At 42.6% G+C, this 15,767-nt stretch overlaps 1 protein-coding gene across 3 annotated transcripts; it reads left to right on the top strand.

Moving 5' to 3' along the window:
• The first annotated feature begins 3,066 nt into the window (after nucleotides 1-3,066).
• On the top strand, nucleotides 3,067-15,119 carry TyrR (Tyramine receptor). 3 transcript variants are annotated; one of them, XM_017235001.3, is made up of 6 exons: nucleotides 3,067-3,202; nucleotides 7,258-7,949; nucleotides 9,835-9,937; nucleotides 10,009-10,134; nucleotides 10,812-10,995; nucleotides 14,852-15,119. In XM_017235001.3, the coding sequence occupies exons 2-6, from the start codon at nucleotides 7,451-7,453 to the stop codon at nucleotides 15,032-15,034; spliced, it is 1,095 nt and encodes a 364-aa protein (XP_017090490.2). In that variant the 5' UTR covers nucleotides 3,067-3,202; nucleotides 7,258-7,450; the 3' UTR covers nucleotides 15,035-15,119. The 3 variants fall into 3 exon arrangements, with proteins under 3 accessions (XP_017090490.2, XP_017090487.2, XP_070137951.1); XM_017234998.3 differs by lacking the exon at nucleotides 14,852-15,119 and adding an exon at nucleotides 12,114-13,480; XM_070281850.1 differs by lacking the exon at nucleotides 3,067-3,202 and adding an exon at nucleotides 6,118-6,466.
• The last annotated feature ends 648 nt before the right edge of the window (nucleotides 15,120-15,767 follow it).

The raw sequence follows: 15,767 nt of genomic DNA, 5'->3' as shown, positions 1-15,767 counted from the left end.
AATTATTAATAGCTTCTGGCCTTTGGTGTCTCTAAGCGGCCGGGCCAATGCATTAGGGACCCAGCGGGTTCGTTCACCTAGCAATTAAAAGCAACTTTGGCAGACGGGAAGGTCCACCGAAAAAAATTACCGTCCTTGATGATTTTGATTAATTCTTATTTTCGAAATATGTATAAATAATTTATGAACTTGTCACTTAAGTATCTAAATATATACAATTTTCAAAAACCATTTAAAAGTATTATGATGTCCTTTTCGGCACGTGTGGAGCTGCGAATCCAAGAGGATATGGGAATGCGATCAAAGATGGGATAGGGCTTCCTGTCCGCCATTTTCCCCGGAGTAATTATGCGAGCGAAATTAAAAGTTTATGACGATGGCGAACACATGCTGCCAGGACATTTGGCGACAAATTGTCGTGTCCTGCGTACGCGCCCTCTGGAGAACAGTGTACTCGGGTCTGAGTGTATGTGTGGCATGTGCCACAATAAGCGGGGGAAGCGATTTGTCAGGCAATTACTGAATCCACTGCAAGTGGCGCTAAGACAAATTGTTAAACTCAATTTAGCATTGGCATTGCCATTGCTATTGCCAAGTCGGGTGCATAGAAATGGAAAGTTTTTCTCTATCAACTTGCGATGGCACAAAGTTTTCTATTCCGTCCTTGAAGTTGGCCGGGGAAATGGGAGATGTGTGGCGGGTGGGTGCTTGGATATCCCGGAAGCGAGTGACGACCTTCCTGTCACTGCAAAAACTCACTTATGTACGTGCATTTGATAATTAAATGATGTTGCGAAACTTTGTCCACGACTAGAAACAATTTTTATTTCTGTGGCGATTCGTTGCCAAGCCCTTTACCCTTTTGGGATGAACGCCTTTAGCATAGCCACCAATTATGGTCGGTCATTTCGCAGAGTCACGTACCCGAACCGCACAGATTTCTCGCATTTAATCAATCTAAGTGATGTTTGGGACTAACCACTGGCCGGTGGCCGGAATTCAATCTGCTAAGGAGCTTCCAGGTGGCCCAGAGCCGTCTGTTGCTACATTACGCCCCAAAATTATGCTTTGGTTTTACGGGTAATCTGCAGCTAAGAACCTATCCCCTAAAATATGCAATGAAATCTGATGGATGCTAGACGCAGACACCATTTTGTATACTTTCTTCTTTTATGCATTTTTCGAGAAAGTATTTGAGTTTTAATGATACACACGAAATTAAACAAAATATAAAAAAACTCTATTAAGTTACATGCGTTTGGTGTTTATGAAAAAGAGAAGTCCATTTAATATTAAAAGGAAGAACGTTTTCTCAACAGAATGCAAATTCTTAAAAGAATTAACAATTCATAAAATAACACCTTCTAAAATTCTAAAAAAAACATTAAAAGTTCTTCAAAACAATTAATTGGGGAAAAGCATTTGTAGTAAAATAAAAAAAATTATGCACACATGTCGTATGAGCGATTTTTCAAAAGCACACAAGTTGTTTGGCTAACATAAAAAAAATAATAATTGTTTTTCTAATGTGATTATCAATAAAGGGTGTTAAGCATAGATTTAAAGTTTGTTTTTTTGGCCTTAAAGACTTTTGATAATGGATTGTGGTAATAAAGTTTTATTTAATGTTTATTTTCATTAATTGGTTTGGCGAGGATGTTGGACTAGTTTTTATATCTTCTAGGTTAAGGCTAATTATTAAATAGGTTTTTAGGATAATGTCTGAGTTTGAAAACCCAGAAATGGCGCTTAATGTGTTTCATTACCACTCGTTCCGACCGAAACTACGGCTTAGATGCCGTTATCAAGGCGCATGCCTTTGTTTACAATCCATAGGCCGTATGGGTGTGGAATCAGTGGGAACGGGAACGCATTCACCTTGGCCAGTGAACCTGTGGATTGTGGAAGGCAATCGAATAAACCAAATTTAACCTTTTGGCGGTGAGAATAAGCGGTGTTAGCAGCTGTTGACACTATTCATTATGAGCGTGTAGTAATAGCATTTGCGATATTCGCGTGGAGACGCATCTGCAAGTTATAAAATGTACAAACAATAGCCCCCGACACACACGACCACAGCGCTATAATCATATTCTTATAGATAGAGCCAGTACCGTTTGTGCACGTTTTGCTGTATGGCTATATCTGCTATATCTGCTCGTTTGTCTACAAGGCTCCCATAAAAGTCTTAATTTAGATTTCCTGAGTACCCGCGAAAGCGTTTATGTTTTCATTTAGAAATTCTCGTAAAATCCATCGGCTGGACCCGGGGGATACGCAGTTCTCTTATCGGACGTGGAGTCTTCTCCTTTCCCTCGAATGCTATGTAGTCCCAACCAGTCAGCTTAATTAAACACCGTTCTTGGAATTAACTGGGCTTCGCACTGGCACGAGCAGTTTGAATATTCAAATTTTTGCGAGTTGTTTGCACAATTGTTTAAATACGGCGTGGGCCTCCGCCAGGATTACCGCCCGCGCTGGGTTCAAAAGTCGCGTGTTTGCTGCCCGCACGGAAACTTGGGATCCACAATTCGTTGGAAGCCAGGCGGACGGGGATACTACTTACCTACTATTTATACGGCCGAGCGCAACGACAGGCACGATTCTACGGACGCATCCGAGTCCCATTCCGATTTCGATTCAGAATCCGAGTCGGTTGTCAGTTTTCCTCAGGCGCTCAACCGAAGCGGTCGCATCGTAGAGCCATCCATCGGAGTCTCTAATTAATTGAAATCCCGAAACTGAAACAGAAACCGAACCTGAATCGAAGAGCGATTGATCAGCCGGCGGCTTACCTGTTCGGCCGATAACGTAAATTTGAATTTGAGGGCGCCGAGTGTGGTTCGTCACAGCGCTAAAAATACAATCGTAGAATAATTATAAACAGTGATTCAATTGCAAACAGTTCCTTCTCTTCAGCTGCAGCTATAAAAGTGCACTCGACACTCGACCCTTGACAAAGTTGCAAATTAAATAGGGTCCTGGCCCACTTTAGTGCTTCCAGTCGTTCAGTGGCTAGCTAAATAAAAACAAAAAACAAAAAAAAAAAAATAAACAAATAAGAAACAACAAACAACAATAATATTATTACGAGTAGTATAAATAATAACAAGTTTCTGTGTCAATAAAACAATGCGAAATGTTTTGATGTGAAAGCAGAGAGCAGTAGGAGAAGGACCCTGCAGAAAAGCTATTGCATTAAGTAAGTAAACAGCGCGATGAGGACCCTCTTCAGGAGTGCCCTCCTGTAGGAGGACCCTTCTCTCCGGCTGAGGCCGAGGCCATTCCCGTCCCTCGTCCTGCGGGGTGACATTTGCATAGATCAGGAGCGGGTAATGGACAAATGCTTTCACGCTAAACACCTCCGATTCGACTGCCAAATAAAGAGGACAAATAAGTGTCTGACAGTTTCAATAAATAGTTACTTATAGAGGTTGATTGTGCGACTGTTTGTCACTGACATTGACGTCAGAGACAGGCTTCCTGTCGCACACACACAGACCCAAAGACAGACAGACACTACCGCTTGAGCACACGCCCCCCCGTCGAATGCAAATGATATATTATTCCAGAGTTGCACATTACACATACGCCATGTTGGCCGCAAATTGCAACAAATGCTCAGCGAAACAATTGCGGAAGCTGTGCCGGAAAGCAGGGTGCTGCTACGAATGGGATGCAACGGAAAAAAGAGCATTTGACGGAATTCAGCAGTTTTTTCCTTTTGCGTAGGTGGCAAACGAAAAAAAAAAGAATTCAAGCATCCCAAAACTGGCAAAAACTATTTCTTGCTAAAGTCATTTCAGCTGGCCTTGCAATCGCAACACTTAAAATGCCCTTCTGGCCGAGACAGTCGGAATTTCGGACATCTCGCCTAATATCGCCTAATGAAATGGGGGGCTTGGTCAATTAAAACGGAATAAGGTGAAGGCCACCAGCTGTCAAGCAAACGCTGGAAAATCTCTTAAAAAATATGTGCAATGCGAAGAGCCAGCATATGTAAATATGTATACAAAGAGCTCTCGACCACTATTGTTTATTTGCTACTGCTGTTGGCCCGGCCTGTGAACTTTCAGTGTGAAATAAATCTTCCATGGGCGTTCAGTGGATCCAGTGCCGGAGATGAGTGCCGGAAATAGCATATGTATGGCCAAAAATCGGACGCCCCGATCGGGCCAAAGTCAATCAAGATTTTCCACTTCGGCATCAATTTCTAATTGATGTCATAATTTTGGATTTTGGGGATGGCACAAAACACAAAGTGCCACTCCGCACAAGTAATTGGATTTGGCAACTCAATTTGCAGCCTTTGAAGAAATAGTTTATCCAAGACAGCCCCTAGCCGGCCCACGGCCGGGTAAAGGGTAAAGCTTTCGGCCTGATTGCGGCCATTGTCATGGAAATAGGAACAAAAATGGCAACGGGCAACGGCCAAAGACCCAAGACCCAAGCCCCGAGATTAGAGGGGGCAGTGTTCGTGCCAAGTTTGCAATTGAGTTGCGAATTAGATTATCAATCAAAGTGCTCATAAAAACGCCAGGTCTTATCACGGACAAAGGCTTTCCCGCACCCTCTGATCGCGGACCCAAAGCCGCTGGCCGGAATCCCGACCACATACGGCGGAATGAGTTCATAAATCTATTTTTGTTATAAAACCCCTTCAGTGTACTATACACTTGATTTCCACCGCTACCAATTGGACACTCTAGATTCCGTAAGTGTGTATATAAGAAATGCCCAAATTGCGGCCGTAGAATGTCACATTTTATCGGAACTGGGTGACACATTCCTCCGAACATCGAGCTCGATCAATACTTTAACCCTGACTGACTGCTGTGGGCTTTGCATCGTATCTAATTAATCAGTTTTACCTTTTTTGAGTACGTCACTAGGCATTGGGGCAAATATTTACACATAACCCAGAACATAAAAAAGTAAAAGTTCCCTTCCAAGCACTTCGCCTCCAGCCAGATTGCTATCATGTGAGCGATAAGGTCTTTTATGACTTTTTCGCGTCAGTGTTGAAAATATGACTATAGGAAGGAAGGGTCATCGCACCAGTGGATACCCTAACTGCAAAAATCAATTTATAATATCTAGCTTGTGCATTATTTAAGCCACTTGAAGAGCCAAAGTCAAACAAACAGCTTTTTTCCATTTGTTCACAAACCAATTGCTCTTACTTCTTGTTTAAAAAAAGTACAAATTTTTACCATTTAATTAGAGTAGCTTTCATTAAATTTTAGAGACTACTTTTAGAAAATACAAGCTAATAATTTAAATTTAATTATATAAAAGGGCAAAACTTTTTATGGAAAATGTTCAAAATACTTAAACACATTAGGGTTCTGGGTAAAATAAATATAGGTTGTTAGAGTGTGCTTTAAACTTGATAATTTGTTTGTTTAAATAGCTTAAATGTAAATTAAATGTAAATACTCACTTAGCGTTGCTCTAATGGAAAAGCTCATGATTAAAATAAAGAGAAACGTCAAAGCGTAGAATAAGTAGATAAAAAATATTTTTGGCTAAAATTAAGTAATGGTCGAGACGTAAGCCTTTGAAGAGCAATACCATCTTTTGAATAGTTTCTGCTGGAACATTAAAAGCCTGGCATGTAAAACATATCATTCATAGCTTTCTCATTTCCGTTCTCATAATATTATGCTTGTGTTCCTCCCTCTTTTTTATTATAAAATGCAAATTTCGTTGCTACATAATTCCTTCTTTTTTTCGCTAAAAATTCATTTGCCTGCGGGTTGACGTAGATTATTCTGATTCGGATTCATTTCGGATTCCGACGCTGATTTAACTTTGGTATTTTGCTTTTCGGTGCCTTGCCCACCACCGCCACCTTGTCTATTGCGATATCGGTTTTAATTTGCTTATCGCACCCACACACTCCCGTACACCCGTATACCCGGAGAACCAAGAAAGGAATCGCAAACGGCTGGCCCGCACTATCGGCGGCTAAATAAATAATACTTAATGCCAAATTATTGTCAACAGAAGTGGCAAGAAGTGTCGAACTGGCAGCCCAGCTTGCTGTTTTGCCATTTGGTCTGCCGTGTTCTGTCGCCGCTCTCAGTCAACACTCATCCGCCGTGGGGGACGTCGCAATTCCGGCGTATTTTTCTGCCGTTCCCATAGACATAGTCGAATGGCCATAGCCGAGTAGCTATTGCCATTGCCATATACATAATTTGTGCGGAAATCTAATAAAGCGCTTGTCGATTATCAATCTTATCGCCGGAGTGCACGTGGAGGGTCGCGGAATAGTGGAAAAGTTTCGGTGATAAATTGCCCATTTCGTAGATGGATGACAATCATTCTGTAAAGGGGTATCCCCCACACACCCCAGGCATCTAGGCATCAGCAAGCGGAGACGCTAAATAATCCGAAACCTATTGCAGGCACACAGAACAAAATCGAGTTTAAAATCAATTTTTAATTCAACAAAAGAAAAGTAAGTCATAAGTGAGGAAAAGTTATTTTGTCCGAAGGAAACTCAGATTTGTCAAAAAAAGTTACTTTAATACTCAATTCTTCTTGAATCTTTCTTTTAGAATTAATTGCATGTCTTGAATTCAATCATAAACAAATCTTTATTGGCCAACAAATTACTTTACAATAAATACAACTTTTTCTGAATGCCTTTTTGAAACAAAGGAATTCTTGTTTGAAATTCCTTATAACTAAATTACAATACAATTTCCGCAGCAAAAGCGTGTGTTATTACTACATTGTAGTACAGAAATTCGTGTAAATTTATTGTTATTACAAGCTAAAATAAAATAAATGGAGAGATTTTTGTTTTGCGAATAACGCTTCTAAATTTGTTTATGTTTTTTTGTGTATTTATTTGAATATTTGGACTAATAGCCTGGCAACATGTGAATGAGTATTTTAATGTTATCAATAAAGTAAATCATTCCGGGTAATCAATTAAAAAATATAAATATTTACTTAAAGAGTATATAGAAAGAGACTTTATTCACTTTATTTATTCACATTTAATCTTGTATATTTTATTGCAAACAGGCAGTTAAGTTCTAAAATCCCACAGATCCTTTCAACCCAAAATAAACATCAAATCCTGTAAAAGTAAATAAACCTTTTTATAAATAAATAGCTGTTACTCTATTTGGGAGGGTGAATAGGATATATGTTTAAGAATTAAATAACTTCATTTTAAGCAAACTTTTTTCTTAGTGTCTTTAAATTCTCATGAAATGCCACTTTTTCCCTTCACTGCAGCCGACCGAACGAGAAGCCAGGACATCAAACAGCAATTCGATACAATGACAACAGTTGGGCCGAGCCCGTGCCATTGCCAGGACCTCAGCCAGAACCAGGAGCCGCACCAGTTTCAGGGATATGTCCCCCGATCCCCGAACAGGGCTTAGAGCGGCCAGACCGGACCACAAGTGCGGACCCAATAGGCCGATCCATGGCTGTCAACCTGCAGCTGAATAATTTAAGCGCCATTTATCCGTCGCTCATGTATGTGGCTGCCTCGTCGCTTGCCGCAGGCGGCAACTTGGGACTGCCGGAGAACATATCCATCGTTTACGAGGACCTTCTCGCCACGGCCAATGGCACTGGTGGCGGAGGGCCGAAAGGTGGTGTCGCAAACGAGACGACAGTGCCGCCCACCGACACACCCGGCCCGTCCGTTACCACCTTTAATTATTATAACGAATCGGCGGCGGCCACGGAATGGGCCCACTTCTACGACCTGGTGATCTCCTGGCAGGGCATCTGCCTGATCGCCGTCTTCGCTACCTTCATTGTGGTCACCGTCATTGGCAACACCCTGGTGATTTTGGCCATTCTGACCACGCGTCGTCTTCGCACCATTACCAACTGCTTCGTGATGAGTCTGGCGGTGGCCGACCTCCTCGTTGGCATTTTCGTGATGCCCCCCGCCGTCGCCGTCCACCTCATAGGTGAGTCCTTCCGCTCGGGTTTTGCGATTAAAGTGCTTCCGTGAAAGTAGGCAGCGTTTGCCGGGCTTTTCGCGTGATTAGAAGATGAAGATGCCATTCCGGTAAATCCCTCAAAAAATTGCCAACAAAAGCTTTTCGCCCAACACCCTGCAGGCTACACTAGAAACACCACAGTGTTTTTGTTTAAAGAGTGTTTTTCAAAAGAATTTTACAAAGAATTTCAAATCAAAGAAAAGGTATTATTATCAACAAAAGTTTTATTTTCGGGAAACTTTCTTGATGATATAAATATTTTAAAAAATTAAGTATTTCAGTTTTTGGAAAACTTAAATGAGAACAATGAGGTATTTTTTAGAGAATATGTCTCGTATTATTTGATTTTGGACTTAGGTTTTTTTTATATTAGATCTAAAAAAAGGTAAAAATTATAGGAATGCATATTCCTAAAATAGAGGTATATTTTTGGAGCCTGGAATTATTTTAGGTTTCTTCTTAAAATAGTTTCCATTTTTATTCATAGCAAAAATTCTTTTTTTTAATCTTGGTAGAACTTATCATATTTTTTTCATGTGTAAAATAACAAAGCAGAAGAAACTGAAATAGGAACACGAACAGGAACAAAAACGGTGGGCGGGGGCGTGTCAGGAAGAGGCGGAGTCCACGCCCCACATATTTATGTAAATGCTGCTAGGTGGAATATGCGAGTATGTATCTCTCTCGCCTTATGGATTTGTATTCTTTGAACCGAAAGAATTTCTTTCATTTTTTGCCTCGGCCTTTATGCAATTTCCTCAGTTGGCGAAAAAAATCCAGAAAATATAGGAAACGAACAGCCGAAAAAGGCAACATTCCCGAGCCTAACTTTGTGGCATTCTTTAAAGGCTGCGGCATGTCGAAAGTTTGTCATAATCATCCGCTTCGCTGACATTTTGAAAATGGGACGAATTATACAAAATAGTTGATCCACCTTGGATTTTCAACCAAAAAAAAGCTATGGGGTAATGGCAGGCTTACTCCTTTGAGAGGACATTTTTGATTTATTTCATGAAAATGAATTAGGGTATATAAAAAAGTTGACTCTCTTTAATTTCCTGCCAAGGACCTCGACCTTAATTATAACTGCCCCAAGGCTTTTTCCAGTTAACAATTTCCCGAGAAAAACAACACGGTATGTTTGTTTTGTTATTTTGTTGGAAAAGTTCTATTTTAAAAAAGTTCTTCAGCTGACGTTATGTAAAATATGTACCTTTTTTATTTAGAAGTTTGCAAAGCATATATTAACAAGTCAAATAATTACAAATCCTTCATCCTGTACTTTCTGTTTTACTGCCTTATTAACTTGGCTAAAAATATCTTCAAAACTTCTAAAGTCAAGCTAACACATTGAACGAAATTGCATCCTTATATTGAAACTAACAAAGTGTGTGCTGCCCAAAAGGCAATCTTTTCCCTGGCCATCCTAATGAGCTTGCTCCTTGAGCTTGAAACAAAAACAACTTTTCATTTGGCGCTCCGAGACCATTGTGGGGTACTTGATTAAAAAATTAATCGGTTGACAGGCCGCAGACGGGGAGCAACTGTTCAGCATCAGCACAAAGTGCCCACAATTTCGATGCCTAGGCGAAGAGTTAAAAGTTGAGGCGGTCCAGTTGCTGCTGGAAGTGGACCAGACCGGAGGAAACCACTAACGTGGCTTATGTGCATAGGGCCGGGCCGTTGCCAAAATTTGTGATCCTACGGCCTGTTTAATTGGCCTAAGGTGAGGCATTTGCTGAAAGCCAAGCAAAATGTTGCTAATCAAATTGACTTTGGTCCGGAATTTTAAGTTGGCTCCTTGGCTCGGCTACGGCTCGTGAAAGTTTTTAATTTGGTATTCTGATTGCAGGCTCGTGGCAACTCGGGTGGGTGCTGTGCGACATTTGGATCTCCCTCGACGTGCTCCTCTGCACGGCCTCGATTCTCAGCCTCTGCGCCATCAGTGTGGACAGGTGAGTGCGATACCCTGGTTCCGGTTCTGGGAATTCGCCCCTAACGTAAATCTTTCCCGCTCATCCGACAGATACTTGGCCGTGACCAGGCCGCTCACGTACTCCCGTAAACGGCGCTCCAAACGCTTGGCTCTAATCATGATCCTAATCGTCTGGCTTTTGGCCCTTGCCATCACCTGTCCACCCATTTTGGGATGGTAAGTACACTTGAGAAATTCTGCAATTAGAATTTATTAAAGAATTAAAAATATATAGACATAATTATTTGGCCTCTCATTAAACTGAACAAAGAACTCAAATTATGAGGCCATTTAACTCTTTCGTTTGTGATGGAAAAAGGCAATAACATTTTCAAGAACAATAATAGAAAGTAAATAATATATAAAAAGCTCGAAAATAGACCAAGCAAAACGTTTATTGATTTTATCATAAAATTGTTTACATCTATCCTTTATGAGGTCGTAGCTTTAATTGCAATTTCAAGCATCGGTGCGGGTAAATTTTGCCTTGTGCAGGCTAATTCCAAGGACCTGACAGCTGACTTCCCAGGATAATTAGCTGTCAGTTATGTTGGATTCCTTTGGAAGAAAAAGTACTATGGTCTGTAAATGTTTTACGCCCGGCTATAAATGGCTTGGTTAGAAATTCTTGGCCATCTTGGCCGTACTATTTTGCGTTGAGTGCATGCAAATTTGTGAACTCTGGCGGGTCACCAAGTCGGGCCCAGAACAAACGAATATAATTAGGTGGCAATTGTCTTTGCCGCTGCTGCTGCTGTTGCCACAATGCGGAGGCAAATAATTGCCAACTTCCTGCATTAGTCGAGTCGGTTGTAATTAATTGTATTTGTGCTTGGTGTTTCTGTTTCCTGCAGGTACGAACCGGGCCGGAGGGATCTGCGGGAGTGCCGGTACAACCAAAACGAGGGCTACGTCATCTTCTCGGCCATGGGCTCCTTTTTCATACCAATGGCAGTAATGATTTATGTGTATGCAAGAATTTCCTGTGTCATTGCATCCAGGCACGACAATATGACCGACATAAGTGTTCACAACAAGGTAAGCTCCGCCACCAGGTAGCCCATTCTCATTCCAACCTCCTCATCACAGCCCCCTATAATGGTAGTTGTAGTAAACCAACATAAAGCTCAAATACGGAAACCACTGCAGCTGCAACAGCAACTGCGCTGTGCAGCTCCTGTTTCTGCCCCAAAGTCATCTCTATTCTCTATTCCGGCCCACACCGGCTTAAAGTCCACTCCACGTACGAAACAAACTGCGGCACGTTTGTTTCATAATTCCCAAATGCCAGGAGCTTACACAGATTTAAATACCATACCATGGCATGCCATCCATACTGGTCCATACCCTGGCATGGCGTCGTCGGACTTCCGTTTGTCCGGCCAACGAGCATTCTGCAACTTTTACAATACGGCCTTGGCTTTTTAATGGCTCTCTGCTCCGAATTTTCAGCTATCAAATTTAATGCGATTCGGGGATTGGCGCCCCTCCGTTCACCTGAGTAGCTAAATCAGCTTAATTTCACTTTTTATGTACAGAACTGATTTGAAAAATGGAGTAACAAAGGCAATTGCCTGGCAGTATTCATTCCCTGTTCAAATAAGGCCTAACGAATTTAAAGGGTACTTCAAATTCTGAACACACTGCCTGTTTTACAAAGTTGCAGACTTAAATAAGCCTATAATTCGCTTTAACTGAATTAAAGCTCTGAAATTTTGTCTACAAGATTTCTCTGTGAGTCGAAGAAACTCACAAGCTCTGCACAAGCTAATCACATTATCGTAGCTTATCCTTGGAGAGGCGTAGCAATATTCTGGAAAATTAAATTATAAAATTTAATTAATAAAATAAGCCCTTGCATTAAAACTTTAAAGTGCAAACTATTAATTGATTTAGGATACAAACATTGAGCAAATAATAGCATTAGTGCAACCTTCCAGCCAAATAAGACTACATAGATAGTATAGGTTTTAAGTGTGGCTTATTTAATGTTCACCTTAAACAGTAACCTCAAGTTTTAATAGACTTTTTAAAGACTCTTCCAAGTCCTCGACTTTCCCTTCCCACTTTCACTCGACTTTTGCCGCACATTGACTTCATTTTAGTTATTTATCATCCGCATTGACTTAACCGCCTTGTGCACTTTGCGTGTCTAGAAATTCAAGCGATACACGGCGGCGGACGTGGAGAACGAGCTGTCCGAGCAGGAGCTGCACAGCTCGGCGGGAGCCCAACAGCAGCGGCAGAGGCATGCCACGTCGCGCACCTTCTCCAACCAGACGATAGCCAAGGAGCTGCACGACATGATGCTCAGCGACAGCGAAACTTGTGCTCCGGGCGGCCCGACCGGAGGTGCCGCCACCAGGGAGGCCCATTGTCAGTCCCTGCTGGCCTTGCCCTCCCCAGGGGCCGGAGGCGGCAGTGCCAGTAGCGGCAAGAATGGGTGCTACGAACTAACCCGACCCTCCTCGCTGAAGCGCACATCAACCGCTTCGACGACCATTACCACAATGACAAGTGGTATTGGACCAGGAGCCAGTCTTCTAGATGCCCAGTGGCAGGCACAACAGCCCGGAGTCCGGACCCACAGCTTCCGACACTCACACGGGGATAGGAGGAGCCACCACCATCCGCATTACCATCACCAGGGCGGGGGCACAACCGGTGTCATCAGCTCGGGCCCCACCACTGTCAACACCACCAGCAACAATTCCAAGTCCCTGTCGAACCGGATTACATCGCTCAAGAAGGAGAACAAGACAACCCAGACCCTGAGCATCGTGGTCGGAGGATTCATTGCTTGCTGGCTGCCCTTCTTTATCAACTACTTGATCACCCCCTTCCTGGCGGAGCACCAGGCCAGCCAGATGCTGGCCAAGGCACTAACCTGGCTCGGCTGGTTCAACAGTGCCATCAATCCGTTCATCTACGCTTTCTATAGTGTTGATTTCCGAGCCGCCTTCTGGCGACTCACCTGCAAGCGATTCTTCAGTGCCGGACAGAAGCCGCAGTTCCCCACAAACACCATGTCCATCCGGCGATAGAGGGGCAGGACGAACTCCTCGCAGCAGCAACCCCTAGATTATAATGAAACACCCACACACAACCTCACACCTTCTCACGTCAAGCCCTGAACAAATAGCCATTGCATAACATATTATTAACTTATTCATTACCTTTAGGCGAGGTGTGGTCTCTAATTGCACCTCAACGTCCACCTCCTTTATCCCTCCATTGATCCATGTGTAATTGTTCTCCAATTACTTTGATAATTTATTTCATCGTCAGGGTTTGCTTCCAATTCTAGATCGTATTTTGTGGTTTAAAATGACGACTGGTCCCGCCAAGGGAAAACTCCACTGGTTTCGCTTTAATTTCCTTAATTCGAGCCATTTGAGTGGGATGATTTGATTTCCTGTTTCTATTTATTTTTAGACTGTTTATTTTGAGGTTTGAGGTTGACCTTTAAAGAGGAGAGTCCTATTGGAGGCTTTCTCCAAGTAAACCAATTAAAGCTGTCCAAAGAAAAGCGAAAGTTCAACTTCTCTAATTTATTAAAGAAAGGCGATAAGTTGGGATGAGCACAGTTTAAAATCATTTTAAATATATATAGTTTTAAAGCCTCAAAAAAACTATTGATACCATTTACTCTATTATGGGAAGAAGTTGCAAAAAAGGATATTGCTAGACAAGATATGCAAAAATTACCAAGAATAAAAGTTTAAATTAGATAAAGCCAACTGCCAGCCGATGCTTATGTATGCAACTGCAGGCGCCGCGGCTTCAAGACATTTTTTTTTGCAGACCGGAATTTGCATGCGGAACCCGCGTGGAAAAATCTGATACGCGGCCGCACGTATCGATTTAGTAATTTCCGTGCGACTTTTCCGCTCAGCAGGCGGCGCCTCTCAACTTGCAACATCGCCCCAGTCCCAGTCCCAGACCCGGACTCGGGCACGGGCTGTTTGTGGCAGTAGCACCGCTGTTGCTTTTGCCAAGCCAATGCCATAGACAGGTTAGATGAATGAGAAAACTTGCTTATATGGCCCGCCGAAATTGCACTCATTTCTCAAACACTCTAATATTCTGGCGCGGCGCTTTACCTTTTCGGTGACCCCGACACCTGTCCAAAACTTTTCCTTTGGGCCGAATTTACGATGTGGCTCGCCCCTATTATAGGGCCCCTAATATCGTGCCATATATATCCCAGACTCGCATACCCTATCTTTATCGTAGCCATAAATAACAGCGATATGATGGAATGATTTACATACTTAATAGAGGATATGCGAATCAAAGCCGAAATCAGTGGAACCCCAAATGGGTGGACTAAGTCGATAGTTAGCTTTAATCAGATTTATTGGAATGCCAGTTAAAGGAAAAAAAACATTTACTGTGATTTAGTTTATAGTTGAAGTCGTTTGGGACTTCAAGCGTTTTCCCTTAGCCTTAAAGAGCATAAACATATTTATGAATGTAAACCCGAGTGTAACAAGGAGTGAATGCGAATAGGAATGAATGGGTGAGTACGTATGCGAGTGGGCGAGTGTGAACGAGCAGAGAAAACACCATACAATTTAGGCGTAATTTATTCAGGCCATCAAAAAAGCTTAGCTAACCCTAGGAGCCCTATTCTTAGCCTAGAAATTCGTGTTGTTTGTACGAAGCAATCTACTTTAAACTCCAAATATGTACATGCCCCCTCACATCCACATCCTCATCCCCATCTCCCATATTCACTTTCAAGATATTCTCGGTGTGAAGTCATAAACGCAATCAAGCAATGCTACGACATAGAGATTAAGTCAGACGAAAGGCTCATCAACATACTGGAGGAGTACTGTAGCCGTCAGCCCCACTCCCAGTCAGTTGCCTCAATCCTTCTAAATTTCAGCTCACATGTCAGGCCCAACAAGTCAAACAGATGCTCCGCCGGGTGAGAGAGTTTCCGACCCGTCGTCGCAAGCAAACATGGCATCACGGCATTCCATCACGGAATCCCCGAATACCGGAATCCACGCATCCATCATCTCTCGCCCGGGCTGGGCTTTTGGCTTGTAATATCATATATACATAATCCGCATAATCTGCATATATATTAATAGTTATACGTGTATGAAGAGCATTTTTTGAAAGCTAACAAATAAATAGACAAATCGAAAAGACAATTCCCAGCACTTCCGCCTCCCCGAGAGATTGTTTTCTTATTTAAGCAGTTTTGCAGTTTAAGGTGCCGTTCCAGCAATGAGCAGGATTCTCGGTGTGACAGGATGCCGAGGATGCCGGAGGATGCGAGAAACAATGGTTAGTGTTTGTATGTGTGGACCGTGAATTATTGATCAGTCTCAAAATTGAATTCACAACCGTACCCCGTACGGACCGACCGTACACGCTGTACTGAACTGTACTCAACCCTACTCCCACGCCCCACGCCCCACTTCCCAGTACCCACTTTCCACATCCCACGGATATGTGTTCTGGTATGTATTTATAAATTTAACCAGGATCCAGTCAGTCGTCGAATCCTGTCGAGGGGTAAAACCCAGAAATGGTAAAAAAGCCAAGAAAAAACCCAAACCAAACCAAACCAGAGTATACACAGTGTACGGTTGGTTAGAAAGCAAAAGTTGTGTTTGGTGCGGAAAATAACCATAAATACGGAGAGCTGCCGCTGACTCTCCTTCCATGAATATTTTATTGTAGCCACATCATCCCGCCCCCACATACCCACCCGCTACATCCATTCCACGACCGCCTATCCTACTCTATCCCCCGGGAGAAGCCCCAGCTGAGCATCCTCCAAATGGAGT

The sequence above is a fragment of the Drosophila bipectinata genome, chromosome 3R (assembly GCF_030179905.1).
Source record: "Drosophila bipectinata strain 14024-0381.07 chromosome 3R, DbipHiC1v2, whole genome shotgun sequence".
Classification (NCBI taxonomy): Eukaryota; Metazoa; Arthropoda; class Insecta; order Diptera; family Drosophilidae; genus Drosophila; species Drosophila bipectinata.
This window is presented reverse-complemented; position numbering and strand designations above follow the sequence as displayed.

Coding starts and splice junctions, on each gene's coding strand:
- TyrR (XM_017234998.3), top strand. CDS start 7,451: ATGGCTGTCAACCTGCAGCTGAATAATTTAAGCGCCATTTATCCGTCG. Junction 10,135..10,811: donor TGTCCACCCATTTTGGGATG/GTAAGTACACTT, acceptor TGTTTCCTGCAG/GTACGAACCGGGCCGGAGGG. Junction 10,996..12,113: donor ACATAAGTGTTCACAACAAG/GTAAGCTCCGCC, acceptor TTGCGTGTCTAG/AAATTCAAGCGATACACGGC.